General features: G+C 40.2%; 1 protein-coding gene across 2 annotated transcripts in view; it reads right to left on the bottom strand.

Moving 5' to 3' along the window:
- Nucleotides 1-325: 325 nt before the first annotated feature.
- Nucleotides 326-17,087, bottom strand: part of KIF15 (kinesin family member 15) — a 49,665-nt gene continuing 32,903 nt past the window's right edge. For both annotated transcript variants that reach the window (XM_067561602.1, XM_067561601.1), the window contains exons 27-35: nt 15,527-15,673; nt 14,226-14,330; nt 13,742-13,906; nt 12,867-12,976; nt 10,406-10,478; nt 9,735-9,772; nt 2,339-2,504; nt 1,749-1,880; nt 326-1,393 (exon numbers count right to left, since the gene is read on the bottom strand). In XM_067561602.1, the coding sequence (XP_067417703.1) occupies nt 1,328-1,393; nt 1,749-1,880; nt 2,339-2,504; nt 9,735-9,772; nt 10,406-10,478; nt 12,867-12,976; nt 13,742-13,906; nt 14,226-14,330; nt 15,527-15,673 (1,002 nt within the window). In that variant the 3' untranslated portion in view covers nt 326-1,327. The remainder of the gene's footprint in view (nt 1,394-1,748; nt 1,881-2,338; nt 2,505-9,734; nt 9,773-10,405; nt 10,479-12,866; nt 12,977-13,741; nt 13,907-14,225; nt 14,331-15,526; nt 15,674-17,087) is intronic.

Below are 17,087 nucleotides of genomic sequence, written 5' to 3'. Positions count from 1 at the left end.
CTGGCCCAGTAGACATGCAGGTGAGACAGGTAGGAGCATGCCTAGTTTGTGAATCCTGCTGGAGTTTAGGCAGGAGGTAGGCACCAGCACTTGGGCATGCACATAACAGCCTACCATGAGAAATTTAGGGACCATGGGGACTTAACTGGTGGAAACTTGGGACATAGGGACTTTAAAAACCTATAGGGTTAGGTGGCAGCTGAGTGGGTTTTTTCCTGAGGTTCTCCGTTTTATACTTAGGCACCTCCATTATGGCTCTATCCTTAAGTGTGCACAAGTCCAAAAGACAGAGCATACTGTATAGGAAAAACAAAGCAACAAAATAATATATACACAATTCTTTATTTAAAAAGTTATGCAATTTCAGAAGAATATTACTACATTATAAACATACACCATAGAAAAAAGTACAAATTTTATTACAATAGCTGCCATACTTGTTTGCCTTTTCCTAACTGTATTACGAATTTGGGACTATATCAGATAAGCTATCAAGTGGGTCTGACCTACTTCTACCTCACTGCTATCAAAGGAGAGAGTTATTGCAGAAAAGGAAGTCCTCATTTCCCATAAGGAATGAAGGGAGCAAGATTTGGGGTCATCTCTAAAATTACTTCATCTCTGGAAAGAAGTGAATTTCCTGATTTAGTATAAATGGGCAAGTGAACACCCTCTATTTTCTGGAGGCCCATCCCATCGTTAAAGGTTTGATTGCCTTTTTCTCTCCTCTTCCCCAAACTTCAAATAGAAGCTAGTCTGGACTATTAGGTTGCTTTTCATACAAAATATTAATATCTGAATTTAAAATATTTAATTCATAGCTAAACTGAGGGGAAAAAAAAATCAATAAATCTTTTAGCCTTAGAGTTAATGACAGTAGAACCTCACTAAACTTCAGACCCTATAATTCACATACAAAAATAGTCTCCTCTATTAAATATTTGCTGAGAAGGAAAAATGCTGTAGCGAGGAATCACATTACTAAGATTTCATTACTTCTACAAAACATTACAAAATATTTATTGACACTATCAAATAACTAAAACTCAACTAACATATTTGGCCAATTAATATTGAGATACATTATAAATACTGTGGGTTTTTTGCTAATTTGAAAATTCCAGTAATTTGTAATGCATCTCCAAGTCTTTAGGGCAATTAATAAGGTTCTACTGTATTCTTACAAGATGTTGAATACATTTAAAACTCTTGAGACACAGGATGGACTTCTATTTGATAGAATTTTCAGTTATACAGTGCTTAAAATCTATCAATGTTTTTAAATGATTGGATTTGCAATTTTATTTGTTGTGGCTGATCACGATTCTTAACTTGGTTCGCATTTTTTAATTTCTTTCAAAGAGGCATTTTCAATACGCAGTTTTTCAACCTCCTGTAAAGAGAGAGAAATATGGTACTCAGAATTAGGATAAAGTGTTTCAAGAGATTATACTTATTCTGAGATGTAAAAAGAAAAGCCACCTAAATGTGATTACATTAACTAAATTTTGCGAGCTGTACTACTTATTTAACGTCTTATAACCACAGATGTAATTAAGAAAACTGAACAATTCTGACATCTATGACAAAACTGACTAGCTACAAATCAAACATTATTACATGGAATTGCAGGATGCCAGATATACTTAAAACAGAGGTAAGAGAATTCTAGTCTCCTGATCAAACTTTTGTTTTCTGTTCTATGTCAGGTCATGTATTTAATCTGTATTCTAATCTCTGGGACATACCTCAGTAAGTTTGGTATAATCTTTCTTCAGTTTCACAAGATACTGAATTTTCTGGTTTAGGTTTTGGTGACCCACTAGCTTCCCGTTCTCCAAAGCAAGAGACTCTACTTGTCTCCTTAGCAAGTCCATCTCCTGTAATTAAATAATAAATTAAATACAATTTTGCCTTTTTTTTTTTTTTTTTTTTTGGGAAGTGTTCAAATTTCAAGAAAGCGGTTTCTTTTGAAGTTCACAATACTATTTAAGTCTGTTGTAGCATATAACATATTTGTGGGTCCGTCTACCAGTTGGTAGATATTTGTAACTCACTTGCATTGGCTACTAGACTAGATTTCTTTAGGGAAAAAGTGCAGTGGTCTGATCTGCATTGCAGATCGCAACTCTGCATAGTGTAGCAATCAAATGCTAATGGGAGTTCTATGAAATAGTTGAAATAAAAATAATCTGTAAAATAAAAAGTTACATTTTGGGAGGCAGTCCTTGATTGTTTGCTGGTTAAATCACAATATTGACTAATTTATCTGTCTCCCAGTCAATGAGGTTCTACTGGATACGATTAGTGAAAGGAATTCACACATGTTGTTTATAACCTTTACAACTTTGTCTCTCTCTTCATAGGTTTCTTCCAGTTTTGATCTTATTGCTTCTTTTTCCTGGAATGTTTTTGACTCCAAAGCTCTTGTTCGTTCTATTTCCATGGTCATTTCAAGACAGGCACTCTCTGTGCTCTTAAGGGCATTTTTGGTCTCTTCTAATCTGCAGATATAGAAGTATTATAAAACACTTCAAATTAGCCACGTTAATTCATTCACATCACTCCTCTATATCCCACCACATTCTTTTAATAAAAGGTCCTTTTGGCATATGTGCCCTGGTATCTACTGTTAGCTGTTTAGCAGTTAGTACACAATTACCATCTTCAATTGCCCGATCTTTTAAGGTTGTCTACACTGAAATTAAAAACCTGCAGCTGGCCTGTTCCAGCTGACTCAGGTTCACAGGGCTCGGGCTAAGGGCCTGTTTAATTATGGTGTAGACATTCAGGCTCGGGTCAGAGTGCAGTCTCTAGGACCCAGCAAGGTGGGAGGGCCCCAGAGCTCGGACTGCAGCCTGAGCCTAAACGTCTACACTGCAATTAAACAGCCTCTTAGCTGGAGTCCCGGGAGCCCAAGTCAGCTGGCATGGGCCAGCCACGATGTCTAACTGCAGTGTAGGCATACCCTTAGTGTACTTCACTTGGGATTCAATGCTGGAAAGAAATATTCCATTTCAAGCTTAAATTTCCAACTCACTCAACTAAGCTAGTGAAATTGGAAATAGAATTCTAGCCCACAAGAACCCCCTATAGTGCACTTCACACACAAATTCAACACTCAGAACACGAACTCAGATTTTCTTATATGAAGATTATATTACTACAACATTTGATTGCTTATTGATGAATATATCTTCACATGTAGAATTTTGGCTCATCAGTTCACACTGAATGAACTGCTCATAGTGATGCTTTGAGCATTCTTTTTCTCAATCACAAGACCATTTTGCTCTGCCAAAAAGTTGTGAAGTGTAAGATCTTAAAGTGTATGTGTTACCAGCATTTCCACTGTTAATATAGACTTGCGAACCTATTTAAATCTTACATAAATTTAATACATTTTCACCTCCATTTTACTTCCCCAAAAGTTTGAGACTGAGTCCCAGTGCTGCTCCTACTGCAAATAAAAAAACAATTCTTGTTTCCACATTCAAGAGGCGCAACAAAAGACATTATCTTCTCTATCTTTTGTCTGATATTTTCTTCTCTTAAAAGATGGCTTGCAAAGGGGGAAAAAAACAGACCTTGTGCCTTATTGCTTCTTTATGATGCAATAAAGACAGCCTGAAAGGTTTGCTGGAAAAAGGTGAGTCCTTCTACCCTCCTTGGTTTTTACATTAGTAATTCAGGTCTTTTCTACTCTAGAAAAATCTTTGTGACCAGAGCACTAATAAAATTAGGACACCATAAGAGACAAGATTAAAAGCTGAGCATTTGAGAGGGGAAGAGAATTTTTGATTGACTGGTTAAAACACTTATTTAAATCTAGTGCTTAATGAACATGCTGGACAGAAGGTGTCTTTATTAAGGATTCAGCATTCTGCCTCTTCAATTAAGGTGTAAGTGCTCATAATACACATTCTGAGACACTCATTCACTCACCCAAGAAATCCCCTAGCAAAGCCAGGGAAGACCAGATTTGACGTTCTTTATATTTCCAAGGTTAAAAAAAAATATCAACAATCAAACAGAAAACAAACAAACAAAAAAAAGACATTCAAGCTATCATTATATATAATAACAGAAAAAACCCAAAAAAATCCCAAATTCAATTTTTAAAAATCCTTTGCCAGTCACCTTTAATTCTTTTGGCTCACTGACACTCTTCTTGAATGTAAAAAAGGAACTGTGATGACAGCAGCTACGTGGGACTTTGCTGGAAGAAGAAACCACAGAAGTGGTACAAATATTAAGGTATAACATCCTGAAGAATGTTACTGGATCTGTTACTATAGGGTAAGCAATTGTACTTTCTTCTCCAAGTATATGTCAGTGTGGATCCCACTGCAGGTGACTGGCAAGCAGTATCTTCTTCAGGATGTTGAGAACCATGAGTGCCAGCTGCATCAAAACAAAGATTGGTATATAGCTCTCTTGAATGAATCCTTGCATCTAGCAGCCAAATCCATTGCATAAAGCTTTACAAATGTGAACAGATTGGTCCACATAAGCAGCCTAGCAGATTTCAGATGTCAGCACGTTTTGGAAACAGGCCAAGGATGTTTCCTGAGCTCTGGTAGAGTGAGCCTTGATGGACAGAGGGGGCAGTCTATTCACCAACAGGTAATACATGTGATGGTGACTGAGTTATCCCTGTAGTCTTTGTATGAAGTGGCCTGGTCTTTAGAATGGCCAGTTACTGCTACAAACAGGCATGTGGACAGTTGAAAAGATTTAGTTGGGTCAAAGTAGTAACAAAAGGGCATTAGATACATCTAAAGTGTTCAGTTTCTTCTTCCTGTGTGTAGAATGTGGCTTAGGGAAGAATAAAGATTGCTTGATTTATGTGAAAATCAGACACCACGTTAAGATTAACTTTGCATGAGATCTCGGAACCCCTTTATCTTTGTGGAATGAAGTTTATGGGGGTTCTGCCATGAGCACCTGAAGCTCACTCGTTCTCCTGGCTGAGGTGATGGCCACCAGAAAGACTATTTGAAGAGTCAGATGGTGCGTGGAGCATTCCATGAGGGTCTCAAAGAGCAGCTCTATCAGCTTCAGGAAGACCATGTTGAGATTTCATGCTGGGGTGGGCTCTGTTACTGGTGGGTAAGTGTGCAGAGGGCCCTTAAGAAATGTCAATACCTTTGATAGGAAAAAATTGAGAGAGACTGTATCAGAAGCTGATGCATGGATATTGCCACCAGATGAACTTTGATCAAATTGAAGGAGACTCTGGAATGTTTCCAATGCAGTAAGTAATCCAGAATCTTAGGTACCGAGGCCTCCTTTGACACTAGGCCATGTTGGGTCACACATATAGAAAACCTCTTCTACTTGAAGGAATAAGTCTTCCTTGTAGACTGTAGGATGTCCTGAACATGTGAAACACAGTCCTTTTCCAAGGTACTCATTACATCAGCTGTAGAGTCACCAGGTCTGCATGGAATATTTGTCACTGAACCAGGGACAAGTGGGAACAGTCTGGAAGCCTGACTGAAGGCTGTGCTGACATATTCAGGAAATCCATCAGCCAGAACTGCCTCAGCCAGCAGAGAACTATGAGTATGAGTTTGGTTTGATCTCGTCTGGCTTTGGCAATCACCCTGGCGATTAGTGGAATTGGAAAGGCATACAATAGTCCTTGTTCCAATGCAGGAGGAAGGCGTCCAGTAGAGATCCTGAGTTCATGCCTTCTGTGGAACAGAAGTTGGGGCACTTTGCAGTGTCTCTGAGTGCAAACAAAAGTCTATTGATGGATTCCCCCATTGGTGGAATATTGATTCAGTGATCGACCACAGTAGTGACCACTCGTGGTTGGTGACTGATTGTCTGCTTAGCACATCTACCAAGTTGTTGCCAGGTCCCAGCAGGTACAGGATTATCTGGGTTATGTTATGTAGGTAACCCAGTTCCACAGCTTGATCACCTATCTGCAAGGGGGAAGCGTGAGTGCCCCCTTGCTTGTTTATATAGTACACTATAGATGTGTTACCTATTAATATTTGCACTATCGAGTGCCGTAGAGCAGGAGGAATGCCACACATTCCAACCTGATGGCTTGGAGTTCCAAGACAAGTATGTGTAGCCCCATGTCCGCTAGAGACCATGTCCCTTGTATCTGTAGATGATCCAAGTGGTCAACCTCCTTCTGGCCTGGTATCCAGGAGTAGCATTCTGAATGGCAGTGGCATCTCAAATGGTGTTCCTGGTGTTGTCAGGATGTAGCCATCAAGATAGTTCCCTGAAGAAGTGAGATGAAGCACCAACAGAACAAAATGGTTGTGATTCCATCAGGGAGTAGACTGACCTTAATCAAACTTGGGACCTAGGTGACATCTGGCAAGTAATGTCATGCACATATGCATGGACATATGTCCTAATAATGTGAAGCAAGTCTGTCTCGTAGTGATCAGGCATGCAATTATTCCATTTGTTAATGAGTAAATCAAGAGGAATTTCTCCTGAGGTAAATATGCCCTTGCTGCCACTGAATCTATCCTTGCTCTGATAACTATAATCTGTGCTATGACATGAGAGAATATCTCATGGTTCACCAGGAGGCCCAACTGGGTAAACGGACAGGGCATAGTTGAGGCACGTCAGAGTTTCCTAATAAGATTTGGTTCTGATCATCCAGTTGTCTTATTAAGTGTAGACATGATTTACCTTGTGTGTGCTGCCATAATAGAAAACTCTTGTGAAAACTTAATGAAAACTCTTGGAGCTGTGGAGAGCCTGAAGGGCAGAACCTTGTACCAACAGTGGTTTGGCCCTCCTGCAAATCTGAGATAATTCCGATGGGCTGGGTTGATGGCGATGTGGGAGTATGCATCCTGCAAGTTGAGAGCCACAAACCTGTCCTGCGCTTGAAGCAATGGAATGTTGGAGACAAGTGTTACCACTCTAAATCTTGAGGCAGCATATGTATTTGTTCAGTCTCCTCAGGCCTAGGGATAGCATGAAGATCTTCTTTCTTCTTCAGAAAAAGGATATAAGAGTAGAAGCCCTTTCCCTGGCATTTGAGGAAAAACAGTTACTAACCTTTCCGTAACTGTTGTTCTTCGAGATGTGTTGCTCACGTCCAACTCCATGTTAGGTGTGTGCATGCCGTGTAATGTGGAATGGACATGAGCAGGCACTCGAAAAAGAACTTCTTCTATGACTCCTTGGCAAAGCAATAAATCCACTTCTTTTTGCAAAAAGCTCTAGACTGAGAAGGGTCCCTGAAAAGGGATGGGATAAGGGGGTGGGTGAGGAGAGGAATGGTAAAGGGTAACCATGGGAACGATGTCTAACTCCATTTTTTGGCTGAAGTCTCAGCCCAGGCCTGATGAAAGGGGGTGAAGGTTGTTTCCAAAGGTTGGTTGTAGGATCTTTGTTTTGGTGGGCTCTTAACCATCTTGTCGGACACAAGTGAGTTTGAGTGAGGTTGATGTGCAATGGATGAGGAGGATAACGGATGCCTTCTGGAATACTGTGGTCACTTCCTGGGAGGGTTTTCCTTGGAATGATGGGTCTGGGAGAAGGGTGTTGTTCTCTGCTTCTACGAAGCTAGTACCAGAATGGTTTTTGGTACGGCGCAGGGGTATAGATTCCAAGAAACTTGTGTGTTCCTAGATTCTTTTAATGAATGGAAAGCTTTATCTATCCTAGCACTGAACAGATCCATCCCCTTGAATGGTGGATCTTTGATAGTCATTTGGACCTCTCTAGGGATGACTCACATCTGCAAGCAAGAAATCTGGTGCATAGTGATAGCAATGGACCTGCACCAGGTGGCTGTATCCTACTCATCCTAAGCAGCCTGTTGCTCTTTTGGCTCTCATTTTTCTTTCTCTCACAGCATCCTTGAGCTCCTTCCTACAGTCCTGTGGGAGTCTGGAGAGTAATGGGGTCACTCTTTCCCACTTGGAAACTTTACTTACTAATTACCAAAAATGCTTGGTAATTCATGATGCGGAACTGCAAGGAGGTTAAACAGTATGCTTTCCTGTCAAAAAGGTTCAGTTTATTCAGATTGTTGTCTTTGGAGGTTCCCCTGACAAATCTTGTTTCTTCTTGTATGGGCAGTACAACAAGCAACCCAATATAGGGTGCAGAGAGAGTTGCTCAAATCCTTTGGTTGGTACTTGATACCACTTGAGGCTAAGCTGTGCCGAAGGCCCTTTTGCAGGGTCTATCAAGCCTCCATTGATAGGCAAGGCAATTCTTATGGGAGCTGAGGAAATCAAAATTTCAAATGGTTTATGGGCAATTCTCTTGATGTATATATCCAAGGTATCCATAATTCTGGGCAAAGATTTTTGGAATACCCAAAAATTATCCGTAGTTGCAGCAGGAGTGATAACCTTGTCTGGGGAGGAAGGACATTCTTTGGGCAGAGAAGGAAGCTGGAGCATTTCCTGGGCCTGTCCTGTTGGATTTCCTGGTTGCTCTTCTGTATCTCATGAGGAGCCCTTGCCAGAGATGCTGAGAGAGACCGGGATCTTCTCCTCATGAAGACATGTGATGGGCCGCAACTCCAGAATTGGGGGGATGGCGGATCCCACTATGACCAGAAGAGCCACAGTGGCAGATTGTGGGTGGCCTATCCACTGCCAGTCTTGTAGAGGCCCACGTGACTGAGTGTCCTTAGGGTATACCATAGGGTGGTGTTCCAGTCTCTCTGGTCAGGAGAGGACAGGCCTGGATAGAGGGAGAACTCCTCTGGGAACAATGATGCCATCAGACACAGCTGCAGTGAAGATAGTGCTGGATGAAAGTTGAGGGTGGATCCTCAAAAGCAAATCTAGGCTGGAATGGATCATCAGCTAGTTCCGGCTCAGTGTCGATGTCAGTATGAAACAGAAGTCTCCCCACGAGTCTGAGGTTACTTTCATGGATTGCTCCAAGAGGTGTCATTTGAGCATCACATCCCTGGATTTCCATATGTGGGAGGAGAAGTAGCAGCAGATGGAGCATTTTTCAGGGAGGTGAGGAAGCTCACCTCCTGCTATACCCATATATATGGGCATCAGACGATTGTCCAGAGAGCTTAGAATCCACTATTTTAAAAGGCTGTGCAACTTTGTCATGCTGTACATAGAGGAATAGGGTATGTGTGTATTTCCCTTGTCATCTCTTCTATATGTTTTGTTTTTTTGGAATGTTCAGATAAAAGGAAGAACTTAAAAACCAAACAAGTTGAATGTTTCTTCACAGGTAAGTTTGGAGCTTAGACAAAAGCCTGAGTGGATTGGACACAGTTGGCATTCTGCCTTGCTGCCACAGGTGGGTAAGGGAACTGAGGGAGTATCAAGGCCACTCTGCCTTTTATGCCCTTGCATGAGAAGATGAGGACAAACACTACATGCATAGCCCCCAAAAGACATGGCTATGCAAGAGATTGAGCTCATATGCATGAGGTGCATGCATACCCTACAGTGAGATCCACACTGACAAGTACTCAAAGAACCTCATGCAGTATCAACATATTTCAGAGCACTTTACCTAGAGAGTAGCTTTGTAGCAAATGTAGAAATTGCCACTACCACCTACTGAGGAAAAATGCTAAGAACTGAATGTTTATTTTAAAAGGTAAACAAGATTTCTGATTTTAAGCTTTTATTTGTTCAGATCTTCAAAGTTCATCGAAAAGTAATGTCTTTTTTAGGTGTAAGTAAATTCTTTTCAGTATTTAAAAGAGTTTGTGATCCAGTTTTCAGAGTGATGAAAAATATTTAACTTACTCTGATCTAATTTTCAGCATTTCTTCCATCACTTTATTCTGAAAAGGTTCAAAATAGGAAGTGTTACATCAGCAAAATTTAGAAGTTATAACAGCATTTATCTACAATTGATTATTTGACAGCAAGCTTCTTAGTCTTTTCTGCCACTGAAACAATCCTTTAACACTACTGTGGCTAATATTACCAACTTTCACAGCGGACTACTAAGAGGTATAGTGTCCTTGTTATGTGCATATCATCCCTCCACTGGGTGACCCACAACTAGCTAGTGCAGCTGTAAGACTGGGCTGAAATGGCTGGGAGGTGCATAGCCAGGGCTTATTCAGAACATGCAATTAGCAGCTTCCATTGTAACTTAATGTTGCCTTCTCTGGGCAGAAACCTCAGGAAAGGGAAGTGGTCCAAGCTGCAACTCCATGTCTCAATGAAGATGAATCAAGCTCACTGGGTCTCATTCTCCTCTCTTACTCTGCTGTAAATGATTATAACTGTTGTTGAATTCAATCAAGTTAAACCAGTGTAAAAGCAATGATAGATTAGAATCAGGTCCAGTTACTTTAGCATTCACTCAAATTATAAATTTTGCATTGATATGAAACAGACCAAAACATGACTGGAAACACAACCAGAAAAACAACTGAACATTATTTGTATAAAAAAAGATAGAATACCTTTGCTAGTCTCTCTTCAGCAATTTCCTTCTCTCTCTCTTTTAGGCAGTGAACCTCAGAGTGTTTGAGAGCACTGTAGAAGTCCAAGAATGAGATTAATCTTTTTTTGTGCAGAGGGAACCATTTATAACACAAGAACTGCACCAGTATAAACTAGTAACGCTCATAATTGTCTTACTGCTTGTTCAGAGTCTGATTACAACGTATCACAAAATATAGTTCTATAAGCAGTTTAAACTTTTATATACTTAAAGAGTTTTAATTACCAAAAATACAATCTCCCCAAAGGAAAGATTTTGCTAAGTGTGAAGAAATTAGTATTTTAATTAAAAATATTTTCATTTGGTGTTGGTTTAAGAACAGAAGTGTCTAATACAGAGCTTATGATAAATCCCAGGGTTTCAAGCAAACATTTTTAGCCGACAATGTTGATACTGCATATGGATTGCAGAAAACTCCCTCCTAATAGAACTCAATGGTCTTACTCAGTTAAGAGAGGAAATGATTTTTATTCAGAATGTTTAGAGACTTATTTAATAGATGTTAACAAAAATGCTCAAGAAACAGTTGGAAGGAAAGATACACAATCAGAAAGGAAAATTCCCTTTCATGGGTCACTTTTAAAAGAAAACTGTAGAGATTATCTTCAATATTTTGGAAAAACTATGTGAGAAGACACATACATATACAACAGACAGGGCTGGTAGCAAGGCCTATTAGTAAGACTGCAGAACTTGGAAGGTATGTGGTGTACAACGAAGGGGAGTACAGGAAGAGAAAGGATTGTCTGATGGGGAAGGCAACTGAATCCTGCCCTGAGATCTGAATTTCATCCCTGCCACAGACTCTCTGCGTGATACTAGTCAAGACACCTGCCTCTTGTGAAAAGTTTCTTTTCTTATTGTATGCTCCTTATTTACTGGCGCCTGACTTGAGACCCTGGGGTCTGATGTGTAGGAATGCTGAGCACTCAGAGCTGCAATTGAAGTCAATTTGGAGCTGAGGTTTGAACATATTAAGTGATATAATGCTAAGTACTCTGAAAAATCATGTCCAAGTGTCTTATGTTGGGCACCCAAAAATCAATCATCACTTGACCTCTCTCTCTGTGCCTCAGCTCCCTATCTGTAAAAGGGGGATGATTTTACTCCATCAACACACAGGGATGTTGTGAAAATAAATTAATGTTTATGAAACAACTAGATACTATTGTAATGAGCATCATAGAAAAGCCCATGAGGAAATTAATATATCTGTCTTCAGAGCAGTTTGAGCAATGTGCAGTAAATGAGGCATGGGGCCACACACTGCACGTTAAGGAAACAAAACATTAAACAGTGCTCATTAAGTGTGCACCACCCATTCTGTGGACTGAATGATGCTGGGTTCCTGTGAAAAAAATAGTATATGATCATTGAAAAATGGTATCTTCATAGATAGGCATAACAGAGCTGAATTAATGTTGCACAGACTCCCTTAATTCTGGGATTTCCTAACTTTTAAGTTCTTGACTTTGCAACCTTAATAATGTTTTAGTTTTTTATGTGGAAATATATCAAACATTCGATGACACTTCTAGAACTACCTGTCACCATCTCAGTATCTTTGTGCTGTGAATATTTGTTAATTATAGAAATTAAATTGCAAAAACTTTGTAATATTCTAATTTTCAATGCTTTCTAATGGAAAGGCAGATTGAAGTCCTACCTTACATCAAGTTGTCAAGATGGCACACCTTTGTGTTTGATTTGTCCTTTATTACATTAAGTTTTTCCTTAAATGATTTACTGTTATAATTAGTAGTGACAAAACCTCATATTACACTGAATTATGCTTCAAAACAATTTCATATTTAACACTTTGTGAAACCCTTTAGGGAATATATCAAAACAGAAAAACATTAGAACAAAATGCAGATTTGAAAAAAAAAATTATGTCCAAAACTAAGCTTGACCTGCAGATTCAGACAAAGATCATACTTTTTACATTCTAAGGGTATGCACCAGTTTGAAGTCTTCTCATCAGTCATCTTTCCATTTTGCACAAAGCATAGAAACAGTTATGTTTCTTACTCCTAAAGATGAGGTGTGGAATCCTGTCTCCATTTAAGTCAATGGCAAAACTTCCACTGATTTCCCTGGGACAGCATTTCAGCTTGTCTATTTTTCTTAATATGGATAGTGTTTATATTCTATTACTTTTCCAAGTTAAAGGTTGCATGAATAGATAGGAGTCATTAACCTGTTTCTTTTATAACTTAATTGCTGTATTGTCGTAATTTGTAATTTCAAAGGCAATACAATTTACTGGCCATGAAAGCATTTCCATAAAAAATAGGATTTATTGAATCATCTTAGTTTAACTAGTTCTGATACAGTATGTGTAAGATCATATTTGTAGTAAATACTAAGAATTACAATTTAGTTTACATAACCACTTAAGAGTTAGGGTAGCTTCTTACCCGTTCTTCCTTTCTCTCTGATACTCTGCCAGCTGGCTCTGTAGATTCCTATTATTCTCCATTAATATCTGCATTTCCAGGCGCAGGTTTTCCAGTTCACATAACTGTCCCTAAACCAAGCAAGGAAAACATGTTATTTGAAGACTAAACCACAATTCTTGTTTTTGTTTCCAATTGAACACTTTCCATTAAAGCACAGAATAAAGAACAAATATTTTGAAACTCTTCAATGGAAGACATATCAACAAAGCATGAACAAAACTTGCTTTGCAGAAAGTCACTATTGCTTGTATATCAGCAACAGAGATTGCAACAAAGTGATATAAGATACTACCTTTTCAATCAGCTGATTGCTCTGCTTTTTTAGAGTGCTATTGCCTAGGGGCCTGGTAATTTAAAAAGGCCCAGGCAAATAGGAGGATAGATATGTATTTGCCTCTCCTCCACACAGCCCCTTCCCATGAGGCTCCCGCTGCTCATGCTCTCTGCCCCTCTCCTGAGCTGAGCTTATTTATTATGTGCCATGCAGGTCCCCCGGCAGCTGAGGAGGTGGTATCTGCTACTCAGCTTCCCAGGTTCATCAGTAACCTCCTCAGCCACCTGGTAACCTGCACAGCACATAATAAATCAGCAAAACTTCCGTCAGAAGCCCACTCAGACCTCAGCCATCCCTTTCTAGGCGAGGCCATTGATTGTTCTGCTCTGGGGCCCAGAATTGCTGTCGGTGGGCATGGCTACCAGCCCAGGAAAGAAGATCAAGAGCATGCTTCTTGCATGGTAGTGCAGAGTACCAAACACCAACCCAGCAGGATAGTTTACACAATTCATATTAACTTTAACCTTACAAATTATCTTTTCGATTTACTTCACATTACCTTTAGTCTTAGGATTTCATCATTTTTAGCTGCTCTTTCTTCATTTAATTCAGATACAAGATGCTCCAGAGTAATTGCAGAAGCTCTCCGGTTTGCTATTTCCTGCTCCTGAGTTTCCAGGAATTTTGCCACATTTACACCGAAATTCGGGAGAATTTTTGGACTCTGGCAAGTAAAAACAGTCATACTGAGAAGGGGGAGTCTTCCCTATACTGTAGGAGTATACATTAAAAGCTAATGCTGTGTAACTAGGAGACAGACATCAATAATGCTGCTTACCTTACAAAACAGAAATGGGATTTCACAGACTATACAATTCTTTTCAACATGCTGTCATTATTTCTGTACCCAGTCTGAAGACCTCGCTCTCTCTCTCTCTCTCTCACACACACACACACACACACACACACACACACACACACACTTTTGATTAGCTTCTTCAGTGAAGTAAACTACAGCATATCATTAAAATGAAATACTAAACCTGTGGCAGCACTGTTGCAGAAGAGTCCACAAAACAGTCTAATTGTTGCATTTTTAGTTCATATTCACTCTTCCTCTTTTCCAATTCTTCTGTTTTTTTGTCCAGCTATTATAAAAGATCAATCAATTAAAATTCAGTTGGCACTTAAAATTCACAAAATATTGAAAGAATAAAAGCAAAAACTAGTAGTTTGTAAGTATGCAAGTATACTAAATATATTTTGAGTACCTAAATATTTTAGATTTCACAATGTGGTTTATCTTATCAACAGTTCTTCCACATTGACCTATGATCTTGTTCTCTTGTTAATTTCCAAGCAAACACTATTTTAAAACATTTATACAAGGTACTATGTTAGCAGCTAATCTGCTTCTTTTCAGCTGGCATTCAGCCTCATTTACTCTACATAGGGCACATCTACATTTCACTCCACTCGCAGCAGTGTGTAGGGTATATGTAACTACAGGACATAATGAAAATCAAGCTGTAGTGCTTAGCTACATGCATCAGTGAAAGGCTCTGGCAGAGGAAGGCAGCAGGGAAAGGTTCTGTCAGTGGGGACTTGCCAGAGACTTTCCCTACTGCCTTCTCCTACCAGAGCCTTTCTTCGCTGCCAGAGTCTTTTCCTGAAGTGGGGAAAGGCTCCAGCAGCAGAACACTACACTGCAGAGTAGATGGGGGAGGCACTGCTTGGGCATATAAAAAGCCATACAGGATACATACATAGCATGTTCGTGTGTGTCTTTACTCACCTAAGCAGTGCCTCAGCAGCTACACTGCTACTTACACCCATGTTAGGGGTGTGTGCAGTGTATGTACCCTATATGCCACTGTAAGGAGTGTGCAGATTTATCCTAAGGTAGTTGGCTATTTGTGCTCCAGAAGATATTAGGAATGACTTCAAATCACTCTCTTACTCTGCATCATTTAGACAGCTCATCAGTTACCCCCATGATACTACCTACAAAAATTAACTTCCCTATATGACTAGGAGGAAAAAGAAAACTCCATTTTGTATTGCTCAGACCTCAGGTTGCTTTGTATTTCCACTCATGTAAAATGAAAGCTTTCAGAATTAACACTTGTGCTAGTTTGGGACCCCCATTATCAAGGTTGTAAAGCTTATCCAGCCTTCGTTCAAAATCCTTTAAATTATCACACTCCAATTCAGTGAGAAATACATTATTCTTAACAAAAAAGCAACCAGTTTGTGAGAGGGTGTAGGCAGTAATATATAATACAAGTCTCTCAAAAAAAAAAATGAACAGCTGACTCTTTGGGAGGAACTTCCTACATTTTACCTGTTCCTTAAGTTCCTGAATTAAAGTTTCTTTTTTTACTAAGTCTTCTTGTGCACACTGAAGCAATACTGCATGTTTTTTAGAAGCCTCTGTTAATTTGCTTAGCTGCTCAGTAGTATGGTTCAGGTCTTCATACAGGAGTTCTGCCTGTTTCATTTAAATAGACAAACAAAATTAGGAACAGTAAAATAAATGGTAAATAATTCTCCAAAGCATTTTAAGTGGTGTACAGTTATGATTTATTAATTAAAAGGGTCTCCTTTCTCTCCTTTTTTTTTTTTTTTTTTTTAAAATAAAGTCAGAACTGAAGTAAAAATTAATTCCTAAAAATAATTTCTTATTTTGGCTATTCTTGATACACAAATCTTAGCCTCAAAGCAAAATTTTGTAACAAAGTTTTCAAAGGTCTATTAGGACATTTTAAAGTTACAGTTAAAATGTTAGTCAATGTTTTCCATTATAAGTAGGGCTGCAGAGGTTTGTCATGGTGCAGAAAAAGTCCTTGATACCATGTTTTCTGAGTTTGGCCATGACTCCTCTGTCTGTGTGTGACTTCCGACAGGAAGGCTTTAGGTGGGTGTGTCGCTGGCCCAATGAAGAGGGGAGGGGTTTGAAGAATCAGCCCTCCCCACATTTATCCTATAGTGCTGGGCAGCCCCGCCGCTCTAGGCGTTGTCCCCTGGGTCACAGCACCACTCAAGTTTAGCTTGGCCACCCCTCCCTTGGTGTATACTACCTCATGCACCATATTACAACACCCAGAGCAGAGAGCTGGGCTCAGCCAGCCGCTGCTGTGGGGCAGGCTTCCTCTCAGCCCCCAGGCCTAGCGGTTTCAGTCCCTGTGTTCCCCTACCCAGTCTCAGGATCCTGTCTTCCTCTTCATTGACCCTAATGAGCGCCCCTACCTGAGACCAACATGGAAGAGGTCCCAGCTGGTCTTGGCCTCTATAGGGAGAGGAGAGGGAGAAAAGGTCCCAACTGGTGAAGGAAGAGCTGAGCCTGTGCCTGAGTGCCAGGGCAGGGTGCAGCCCTGAGAACACAGAAAGATATACCATGCTGCCCTGCAGGCTCTTAGTGCCCCTGGCTGCCCATGAAAAACCCTGGCATCTGGGCTGCAGCCCCCCTTCCCACTGTTATGTTGCTCAGAGAAGTGCCAGGGCCTCCCCTCTCAGACTGCTGCATTGGGACTTGGGCAGGGGCATCCTCAGCTGGGCAGAGATGTGATCACTTCACTCCATTCCCTCCTGTGCAGCCAGCTGGTTCCCGGCTGTGGGGCCGCTGGCACTGCTGTTTTGGGCACATCCAGGAATAGAGGAGTTGGTGGCAGCTGGGTCTCCATTCAGAGCTGGACAAGAGGGCTCTCCCCTTTTGTTGTGTTTCTGGGTGTGAGGAGGACGATGACACTGGCCTCTGAGGTAGCACTGAACTTCATTTGTCGCAGCATTTTTTTTTTTTTTAAATAAAAAAAATCAGGGAGCAGTCGAGGTAAATTTAGTAACTGGTGACTTACTAAATTTACCATGACTACTCAGTGATTTTTGATAAGAAGTGCTATGAGAAA

Source organism: Emydura macquarii, unplaced genomic scaffold (assembly GCF_026122565.2).
Source record: "Emydura macquarii macquarii isolate MOO-44397 ecotype Brisbane River unplaced genomic scaffold, CSIRO-AGI_Emac_v2 contig_2422, whole genome shotgun sequence".
In the NCBI taxonomy this organism is placed as follows: domain Eukaryota; kingdom Metazoa; phylum Chordata; order Testudines; family Chelidae; genus Emydura; species Emydura macquarii.
This window is presented reverse-complemented; position numbering and strand designations above follow the sequence as displayed.